Below are 10795 nucleotides of genomic sequence, written 5' to 3'. Positions count from 1 at the left end.
TTCGCACAATTACTGGCAATTAGACCATTTCTCCTACACAAAATATCACATCTTCCCTAGAGATTTAACTGCAATCTCAATTAAATAAAACCCCATACTAGTGATATGTCCCATGTACTTTGTAATCAGCTCTTACAAGTTTAAAATATATTTATTCCAATCGATTTAACAATGGAAAACAAGAGTAAGTGGAGGAATAAAAATCTGTACTTTCAACTCGTTGAAATAGTTTGTCAAAATAAATTCCAATGACATTAATCTATTTGGCTACAACGGAGTATTGAGGGTTTGTGAGTGGAATTCGAAACTATTTGATAAAGCGTTTGTTATTGCATTTAAACAAATTATCCCGAGGTTCATTCATTGCTGTCCATTCATTCCCTGGGTTCATTTAGAGGAAGGTTGGGCGTTGATTCGCTGATCCCGGACACGTGCTCTGGAACAGGAAAGAGGAAGTGGACCTTTGTAATATGGTTTGGAGGAGGAGTTCAGTGTCAAGGTAAATTCCGCTTAAGTTAGGAAATAGCATGCATTCAAAATAAATTTGCAATAACCGTAGCCTTCAATTCAGTGAGAAGTAAAATTCAAAGTGGGGCTGTTCTGTAATTGACAATTAATTGCCCACGAGATGATGTTATTGAAATAAAACGAAGACTGGGGATGTAGTAAATCTGAAATAAAAACAGAAGTTGCTAGAGGGATTGCATTCTGAAGAAGAGTTATTCTGGACTCGAAACGTTAACTCTGCTTTCTCGCCACAGATGCGCCCAGACCTGCTGAGTTTCTCTAGCAATTTGTGTTAATGTTCTATCCACTTAGTTTCATTTAGAGGTAACCATGGTTAAAATAATTGTGGACGTTGGAGATCGGAAACAAAACCAGGAATTTCTGGAGAAACCCAGTAGTTCTGGCAGCATCTGTGCAGAGAAGGCAGATGTAATGTTTTGAGTCCAGTAAGTGGAGATGTGGGAGCGGGATTGCATTGAAGCGGATGCCTCATCTAGTTCACTGACTTGATTTGGGCACAATATGCCACTGATGACTCCAAGGAATCTCAGTGGACAAACAAACAAGCCAAATCAAAACACTGCATTGAAGCAGTTTAGACTATAGTCAGGCATGTGTATAATGGCCATGTGCTGTTTTCTGAACAGATTGCTACTGAAGGTGACTCTAACTCAACACCATCGTGCTGCTCAGTGTGACCAGGTGCAATGATGGACAAGTTTGTCATCAGGCGACCAAAGAACTATGGCAATTCCAAGTCAGAACAGTGTGAGGTCCAAAAGCAGATGGATAGTAAAGCAGTGAATGATCCAATGGCAGAGAGTCCAAGGAAGGAACTGAAAAGCAGGACAGGTGAAAGTGAATTAACAGAACTGACACCCCCCTTAAACGAGCAGGGCTTGCTGAGAGATGCTGACTGTTCTTGGAAGCAGCTGAGAGCGGAGGGACTGAACTGTGATTATACCAAAATATTCACCAAATCAGAGGCGGATGACATATTTTTGCAGTTGGAGAAAGAGCTGGAGTATTTTTCAGGTACAGATTAAGATATTGGAGTGGAACAAATTTACAAAAGCCCAAATTCCTTTAAACAAACCAGTATGACTTGAGCAGCGACTCTGGCTCATGCTCTGTAGGGCTTCTACTGTTTTCTAAACCAGATGCACATTGGGCATCATCTCATTTGAGTTGAACTACTGCTAAAAGCAGTTCTTTCCTGCCACCCAGTGCTAGAGAGACTGCTATATTGATATTGCTGAAGAGGGATGTCATTCAACCCATCTGAGTTCATGGATCTGGAAAGATCTCAAATGCTGTATTGCCCAATTGATGGTGAAATGTTTCCAGTGATTGTTCTTCCACTATTTCTTCATTGTCTTGAATGGGTTTCTGCTTTAAATGCATCCTGGTAACTCAGGAATCCAAGCACTTGTTGCTGTAACAGTGCGAGATCAGGACTTTATGACAACAGCATTTACTCATACTGGAGTTATTTCACAATTCCAATATGAGTAAATGTTGTACAGGATTTCACTTACAGCTCCTTTACTAATTCTAACATTAAAAATGTTCCAAGCATATGACAAATAAATCATCTTAAAATCAAGGGATGGGCATAAAATAACAACGTGGATCCAGCATTATCCCTCCATCTTTTGTGAGCATTCTGCTGCCATGGTTATCCTGCACTTTTGAACTCCTCCATCATTGTAATATTATGAAATTAGCAGATCATATTTACGGCTGTGTGAATTTCACGTGTACTGTATTCTCACTTTCTTTTCTGAGAAAAGATCCATGGCAAACACTTGTTTTAAACCATGCTTGCACGCTCAGAGGAAAGTTCTTTTTAACTTATTGCCTAACTTAGATGTTGAAGATACTTTCACAACGTCAGTTCCTGATCCCACACAATAAAGAAGTTTCCAGACCTCTGTCTGTGGTCCCTTAACTAACATTCACAGTTGAAAGTAGTATTTCTGCTTTCTCCTCATTGCATTTAGCCCAAAGTCAACTCTCAAGTCTTTCATAGTTGAAAGTTTGACCTTGATTATTGTCGAGAGTGTGGTGCTGGAAAAGCACAGCAGGTCAGGCAGCATCTGAGAAGCAGGGGAATTGATGTTTCAGGCTTAAGCCCAACTCCTCAGATGCTGCCTGAAATGCTGTGCTTTTCCAGCACCACACTCTCGACTCTGATCTCCTGCATCTGTAGTCCTCACTTGTTCCTGATATTGATTTTTGTACTGTTTCAAGCATTGGCAACTACATTTCTGAGGAAAAAATCCTGATTCTTCGTAAAAGAGACATGGAGTTGATTAAACCAACATTAGGAAAGCAACTTTTTAAAATAAAAAATCATTCACAGGATATGGGTGGTGCTGGTTATGCCCATTCCTAGTTGCCCAGGATGGCGGTTAAGTTGCTTTGGGTCTGGAGTCGCAGGTAGGCCAGACCAGATAAGAATGACTGATTTCCTTCCCAAAAGGTCATCTAGATGGGTTTTTCTGACAATTGATAATGATTTCATGGTTAGCATTAGACTGCCAAATCCAAATCTCTATTTAGTTCGAACTTCACTGTTGGCCATGATGGGATTGGAATCCATGTCCCCAGAACATGTGGAGCTTGCGCATTCTCCCCGTGTCTGCGTGGGTTTCCTCCGGGTGCTCCGGTTTCCTCCCACGGTCCAAAGATGTGCAGGTCAGGTGAATTGACCATGCAAAATTGCCCATAGTGCTAGGTGCATTAGTCAGAGGGAAATGGGTCTGGGTGGGTCACTCTTTGGAGGGTCAGTGTGGACTAGTTGGGCTGAAGGGCCTGTTTTCACACTGTAGGGAATCTAATCTAATCTTAAAAAAATAATTACCTGGGTGTCTGGATTAATAGTCTAGCAATAATACCATTAGCTCACCATATTGACAAAGTTAGCCCATTGGTGTAAATGTTATGATTTCTGTCTTGACTCCAGTTTCTTTTCTGAAGATTTTTTTTTCTCCCAAGGTGAAGAGACCAAAGTGCAAGTGTTTGGCAAATGGCACAATATTCCACGTAAACAGGTGACATATGGGGACCTTGGCTTGACCTACACTTACTCAGGGGTGACCCTGGCTCCTAAGCCCTGGCTTCCCGTGCTGGAGATGATCAGAGCCCGAGTAACGCAGGCTACAGGACACACATTCAACTTTGTGCTGATCAACAGGTGAACAGTCAAAGACATTGTGGTGGGAGAGTTCAGATAGGAACCAGTAGAGAGAAGCTTTGAAATAACAGTTTATTACCTGGTAACCACAGACTCCAGTTTTTCAGGGTACAGAAGGCAGGTGATTAACCGTTTCAGTGGTTGACCACAGGGTTTGTATTATTGGTCATGCTGATGCTGGCCCTGAGGCAGGGAATATCTGCATAGGGGAAAGTTGCATTTGTATAACAACATTAGGTTATTTACAACCAAGAAAATGTTTTTGAAGTGTAGTCACTATTCTACTATAAAAATATTGCAGCCAATTTGTTCACAATAAGCTTCCACAAACAACAATTTGTTTATAACCAGAAGAATAATAATCTGTTTTTGTCAGAGGTACGGGTTCTACCCAGAGCTGACAAGGATCTGGGTACTTTTGCTTCATACTATCCCTGCTTTAGAACCTTGACCCAGGGTTCCAACCTATGGGATAATGACCTGATAGCTTTTCACTGATACATGTGTTGGGTAAGAAGCCAGTTGTCTTTTAAAAGTGAGTTGACAAGTTTTCAAATGTAAGCTGTCAATTATTAATCGGCTTGAGAACATATGCCTGTCAGTGCCCTGGTTTATCAAAGGATGTCTTGAATTGGTTGCAGTTTATTTATCACTTCCAGGGAGAGTGTATGAGATCAATTAGACAGGGGGAATACTGATTATCCAGCTTAGCTTTCCTCTACCTTTCATCCAATTGCTTGGCAAATGGAGGAGAAAATAATCATGTATTCAATCATTCAGACAAACTCAATTGGCTACAGTCCTCGTGCCTTGTGCTTTGGCTGTCTGTGTAACTCAATAAAAGAGTGCAGTGTCAGTGGGAAATGTTGGTTTGGGAAGAAGCAGTACATTCAAAGAAGGAAAATGAAGAGTGTGAGCTAAAATGGCATCTTTCTCATTCTCACACAACCAAAAGTGTTCACAGCCACTGAACTACTTTGTAGTAAAATTACTTATCATACAGAACAGTGAGAGTCACTGAGGCGTTTTCTTGTGCAGTTCTGGCTGCCCTGTTATGGGAAGGATATTGTTTAAACTGGAGAGGGCCCAGAAAAGATTTACCAGAATGTTGCTGGGAATGGAGGGTTTGAGATATAAAAACATGCTGGAAAGGCTGGGATTTTCTTTCACTAGAGTGTAGGAGGTTGAGGGATGTGCTTGTAGAGGTTTAGGGATATGTTTATAGAGGTTTATAAAATCACGAGTTGAATGACCAGGGTCTTTTCCCCAGAGTGGGAGAGTTCAAAATTCGGCATATTTTTAAGGTGAAAGGAGAAAGATTTCAAAAGGACGAGGGGCAACATTGTTACACAGACAGCAGTTCATATATGGAATGAATTTCCAGAGGAAGTGGTGGATGTGGTTACAGTTACAACATTTAAAAGACACTTGAATGAGTTCATGAATAGGAAAGGTTTGGAAGGATATGGGCCAAGTGCAGGCAGATGGGACTAGTTTGGGAATATGGTTGGTGTGTACTGGTTGCACGAAGGATCTGTTTCGGTGCTGTATGATGCTATGATCATGAATCTTTGATAGCTTGTTTAATGCACACATAAATAACTGATGGACCTGGGTGAAGGATGAATGTTCTCCTGGAAGCCCAGAGAAACTCCCTTGATTTTTGAACAGTGCTATGCTGTTTTTTTTAATGTCCAGTTGGAGTCTGGAGTTACTGTCAGCTATAAAAGGTGATGGGTTTGTTAACGTAGCACTCATTCAAATGTCAGCAGGGAGTGGGTGGGTGTGTAATTTTATTTTAATATTGACCCGTGTTGGGTGAAGATAATTGCTGAGTTAATTTCTTAATTTCAGATATGGTTTTGCTGTCTCCCATTGTAAAAGTCAGGTATTCATTTTCTTCTTAAATTATCTGCCTGTGAGCTGCAACATGGGTGGGCCATGGAGAGGCTTTCTGAATACACTCTGACTGGATGTGATTTTTTCGTACCTAAGTATGGTGAAAAGTTTTATTTTGTGAACAGTACAGACAGATCATAGCAAACAAGGACATAGAGATCAGAGGGCGCTTAGACAGAGCGAGGTGTACAAGGTTACAGCTGCATGGGAGGTGCACAAAACAAGATCATTATTATTAGAGATTGATGAGCTGATACTTGAAGAAAACACATTAATTAGTAACTTATTGCTACTGGACAGTTGTCTTCTTTGTTTGTGTGAGGAAATGTCCCCTGAGAGCAATTTGCTTTGGGAAGAATTTTACAGTGCACTGGTGTTAGATAAATGTTAAAAGAAACTCCAGAAAGACTAAAGGTTAATGGATGGTGTAAGAATCAGACTGACACAGTGACGGTACTGAGTGGGAGAGACCCGCATTCGATCCTTGGGTCATGTCGACTCAGCTGTGAGGAGATTTAGTAGCTTCACAATTTAAAGGAGACTTAAACAATTCTGAGTGCTCACTCCTGATCACTAAATGATCTCTGCTGGATGTCCCTATGCCTGAAATTCTGGTGTCCCTCTGGGATTTATCTCTGCCCCCTCTCCTTTTGGCGACATCATGTGAAAACACAGTGATATGTCCAATGTGCAGACTGACCACATCAGGGTATAACTCACCACCACCCCTCCACTGCCTCAGATTTATGACTGCTTAAGCAACACCATTGCTGGAGAAGTATATGCTTGCTCTGATTCCTGATCCTGAGTTACCAACTCCATCTTTTCCGGGCAACTGTGAGGCTGAGCCAGGCTGTACGTGACTTTGGTCTTGCTTTTTGACCCCCAAATGAGCTTTTGACTACAATTTGTTCCATCACCAAGACTGTGCGCTCTTCACCCTCATGACATTACCTGGTACTGCTCCTGCCTCAGCTCCTCTGCTGCTGAAACCCTCATCTGTGCTGTTTTGTTCTTTCTGGACTTGACGAACGCAACACTTCCCTGTTTCCCATCTCCCACCTGACCCAGAGCCTATCTCTCTCGCCCAGTCTTCCTGTCCATCATCCTTATACCCACTGACCTACAGCAATGTTCTGTTTGAAAATTGTCAAGCGTGTTCACATATCCCACCATAAGTCTTCCCCTTCCCAGGCCTAAACCCCCTCTGATATCTACGTTCCCAGAATTTGGGCCTCCATTTCCTTTTAGTCTTTGGCGTCGCTGATTTAAGTAACCATTTATTACTCACCTTTAAGGGGACGACGAGCCTACTACAATCCATGGGGTGTAGAAAAGGGGTTGTGTGAACTACCGCCTTCAGCTACAGCAGCCTACGAGATGCAGGTACACCCACAGGGCTGTAATGAAGGGAGTTCCAAGATTTGAGCCAGAAACAATGAAGAAATGGAGATATATTTCAAAGTCGGGATGGTGTGTGACTGGGGGGAGACTTGCGTGGGAAACTTGGTGTTCCCATGCATCTGCTGTCCACCCCTTCAAGAGGGAATGGTTTGGAAGATGTGGTCGGTTGATGAAGCCATGGTGAGCACTGCTGCTGCTGGAGGCAGTGTGTATATAAAGGAGTGGATAGGGTGCCAATCCAGCAGGCTACATTTGTTCTTAATAGAATCAGGTTTTTTGTGCAGGCAAGTGGAGAATATCCCAACACACCTTGTGACTTTGACCTTTATAGATGGCCAACACTTTGGGGAGTTAGAAGTCCTAGGCGTGTGTAGACCCTACCTCACTCACATCATTGGCAGCTGGATTGTTGTCATGGTCTAGAATTTTCTCCATAAATCTTGTTCCCTCCAAATATGTGAAACCCTTCCCACAGGCAGGATGCAAGGATACGTTTGGACAAATATCTCCAAGTTACCTCTGTCATATTTTGTCTGGTAATGCTGCTGTGAAGCACCTTGGAATGTTTTACTCCAGCTAAAAGTGCTTAATAAATGCAAGTTCTTGTTGGACTGGATTGTGGGCTCCGCTCCCATTGAGGAGTTGCCTGCTGACCATAGGTGTGTAGGACAATCCTAAGGAGAATGGGCTGCTGGGTCAGCTATCACTAGTGAGCTGCTTACTAACAAAAACAGCAATTGCTGGAAAAGCTCAGCAGGTCTGGCAACATAGAGTCCTAGAGATGTACAGCATGGAAACAGACCCTTCGGTCTAACCCGTCCATGCCAACCAGATATCCCAACCCAATCTAGTCCCACCTGCCAGCACCTGGTCCATATCCCTCCAAACCCTTCCTATTCATATACCTATCCAAATGCCTCTTAAATATTGCAATTGTACCAGCCTCCACCACTTCCTCTGGCAGCTCATTCCATACACCTACCACCCTCTGTGTGAAAAGGTTGCCCCATAGGTCTATTTTATATCTTTCCCCTCACCCTAAACCTATGCCCTCCAATTTTGGACTCCCTGACCCCAGGGAAAAGACTTTGTCTATTTACCCTACCCATGCCCCTCATGATTTTATAAACCTCTATAAGGTCACCCCTCAGCCTCCGACACTCCAGGGAAAACAGCCCGAGCCTGTTCAGCCTCTCCCTATAGCTCAAATCCTCCAACCCTGGCAACATCCTTGTAAATCTTTTCTGAACCCTTTCAAGTTTCACAACATCTTTCTGATAGGAAGGAGACCAGAATTGCGTGCAATATTGCAACAGTGGCCTAACCAATGTACAGCTGCAACATGATCGCCCAACTCCTGTACTCAGTATTCTGACCAATAAAGGAAAGCATACCAAACGCCTCCTTCACTATCCTATCTACCTGCGACTCCACTTTCAAGGAGCTATGAACCTGCACTCCAAGGTCTCCAAGCATCTGTGGAGAGAAAGCAATTTTTCAGGTTCAGTGTCCCTTCCTGAGAACTAGTGAACTGCTCCTGGGACTAAGGGGAATTGCATTTTTTAAACTGAGTCAGAGTTTGTATCACAATCAACTGACCACCAGATGCGAGTTAGGAATGCTGATGTTTTGTTCTCACTGACAGGTACAAAGATGGACGAGACCACATAGGGGAGCACCGTGATGATGAGAAGGAACTGGAGCCTTTCAGCCCCATCGCATCAGTCTCCTTTGGTGCCTGCCGGGACTTCATCTTCCGTCACCGGGACTCCCGAAGTAAACATGCGACACGCCGCCTGGAACCAGTGAAACTGCTTCTGGGCCACGGCAGCCTGTTGATGATGAACTACCCCACCAACATCTACTGGTACCACAGCCTGCCAGTCCGCAAAAACGTGCTGAGCCCCCGCATCAATCTGACCTTCCGCAAAGTCTTACCTCTGGCAAAGGCTGATTGAGAGCATTCCCCTCAGCATAACTGATAGACAAGTGAGAGTCAACAGTCCGTTTCTGAACTTAGTCCTTGAAACTGCTGGGCTGAGATTTGCCTTCAGCAGCAGTGGCTCTGTTGCTACTTCAGTCCGACTGTCTTGTGGATGAGTCAAATTGAAGACCTGTTTGCCACCTCCTCGTGTGGATTAAGGGATCCTATTTGTGTTGTTTGGAAGAAGGGCAGGCAGCTATGGTTGGTGTTTCACTCCGTGTTTAATTCTTCAAACAACATTGCGAAAATAATTGCTCTCTTCACTGTTACTGTCGGTGGGATCTTTCTGTGCGCACATTGGCTACCACTTTTCTTGTATAATGAGCAAACTACTTTGAGGCTGATAGAGGTGCTTTATAAATGTAGGGTCGTCTTGATACGAATTGTCTGTTCGTACAGTAATTAGAGGCCTTTACAGCTCATAGTCACGACTGTCATCCCGTAATGCTACAAGCATTAGGATGGAGAGTATTGCATATAGCACTGAGTGGGAAACCTACCTGATGTAAATGCCCCCCCAGTGATGCTAACATAAACCAATGACAGCATCACAAACACCTTGCTGAAACTGGGCTAACAAAGACAAAGAATCAAGCTCATAACTCTTTGTATTCATAGCACCAGGTTGATACTGGTCATCCTTATATGCAATAAAAGTTGTGTTATTGATTTTCAAGGAACACAATGGTCTTCCATAAGTTTTGTTCAGAATATTTTTATATCAGGAATTGATGAAATCAATAACAGCACATGACTTAGACACATTAATTATCAATAGTTTAATTGGAATGTGCATTTTTTTTAGGGATTCCCATTGACTATGATCAAATCGAATAATATAGACCTCCCTGGAAGTACCTTTTCTAATCAACCTGTTCAGGGATGTTATTACACATCTCTGGAGTAGGTGAGACTTGAACTCACACCTCTTAGCCCAAACATCTAGACACTACCACTGTGCCACAAGACTTAGTCTTAAATTGGTACACCTGTTTCCTTTGCATGGAATTTCAGTTGAAAACCATCTTTTGGCGTGCCCATTTGCCACCGGGCGGTGGGGATCCCCAGTGGAGGGCTCTCTACGCGGGAGTCCTCCCCCTTTCTCTCGGGGATCTGGGGTGGAGGGTGCTGCACGCAGCAGTCCCCTGCAACCGCAGATTGCGGTGGTTCACGGACTCCCAGCCCAACTGCTTGTTCTGTGGCGCTGTGGAGTCCGTGGACCATGTATATATTGGGTGTGGGCGTTTGCACTCCCTTTTTGATTTCCTTAAAAACCTTCTCCTCTGTTTTTGGCTGCACTTCAGTCCCACGCTCCTGATCTTTGGGCACCCAGTACGGAGGAAGGAGGGCAGGTCTGAAGACCTCCTCGTGGGTCTGCTCCTGGGCCTGGCCAAACTGGCCATCAACAGGTCCAGGCAGCGGGCCGTGGAGGGGGTCGTTAGGGCCGACTGCCTGCCCCTCTTCCGCGGTTATGTTAGAGCCCGAGTGTCCTTGGAGAAGGAGCACGCGGTGTCCACCAACACCCTGGAGTTGTTCAGGGAGAGGTGGGCGCCGCAGGGAGTGGAGTGCATCATTTCTCCCTCCAACTCTATTTTGATTTAGTCCCTACCCTCCCCTTCACTGTTTTGATCACACAGCACTGTCCCTTGATGTGAAGGGCAGTGTTTGTCACTGGCCACCCGGGTGTTTTCCTATCTTCCTGGTGGTGGAAATTGAATAAAGATTCGTGCACTTTGTGTCTTCCACTGTGTCTCACACCTGCACACACACACCATGGGTTCTGGGGATAAAATAAGCACTAC

General features: G+C 43.9%; 1 protein-coding gene across 2 annotated transcripts; it reads left to right on the top strand.

Moving 5' to 3' along the window:
* Positions 1 to 428: 428 nt before the first annotated feature.
* Positions 429 to 10235, top strand: alkbh2 (alkB homolog 2, alpha-ketoglutarate dependent dioxygenase). Of its 2 annotated transcripts, XM_043715493.2 has the most exons (4): positions 429 to 499; positions 1155 to 1542; positions 3508 to 3706; positions 8655 to 10235. In XM_043715493.2, the coding sequence occupies exons 2-4, from the start codon at positions 1215 to 1217 to the stop codon at positions 8965 to 8967; spliced, it is 840 nt and encodes a 279-aa protein (XP_043571428.2). In that variant the 5' UTR covers positions 429 to 499; positions 1155 to 1214; the 3' UTR covers positions 8968 to 10235. The 2 variants fall into 2 exon arrangements, with proteins under 2 accessions (XP_043571428.2, XP_087856430.1); XM_088000304.1 differs by lacking the exon at positions 429 to 499 and having other exon boundaries at positions 700 to 1542.
* The last annotated feature ends 560 nt before the right edge of the window (positions 10236 to 10795 follow it).

The sequence above is a fragment of the Chiloscyllium plagiosum genome, unplaced genomic scaffold (genome assembly GCF_037043375.1).
Source record: "Chiloscyllium plagiosum isolate Xiang-an unplaced genomic scaffold, Cpla_swu_hap1 HiC_scaffold_24, whole genome shotgun sequence".
Classification (NCBI taxonomy): domain Eukaryota; kingdom Metazoa; phylum Chordata; class Chondrichthyes; order Orectolobiformes; family Hemiscylliidae; genus Chiloscyllium; species Chiloscyllium plagiosum.
The sequence above is the reverse complement of the archived record's forward strand: the minus strand, read 5'-3'. Positions and strand labels throughout refer to the sequence as shown.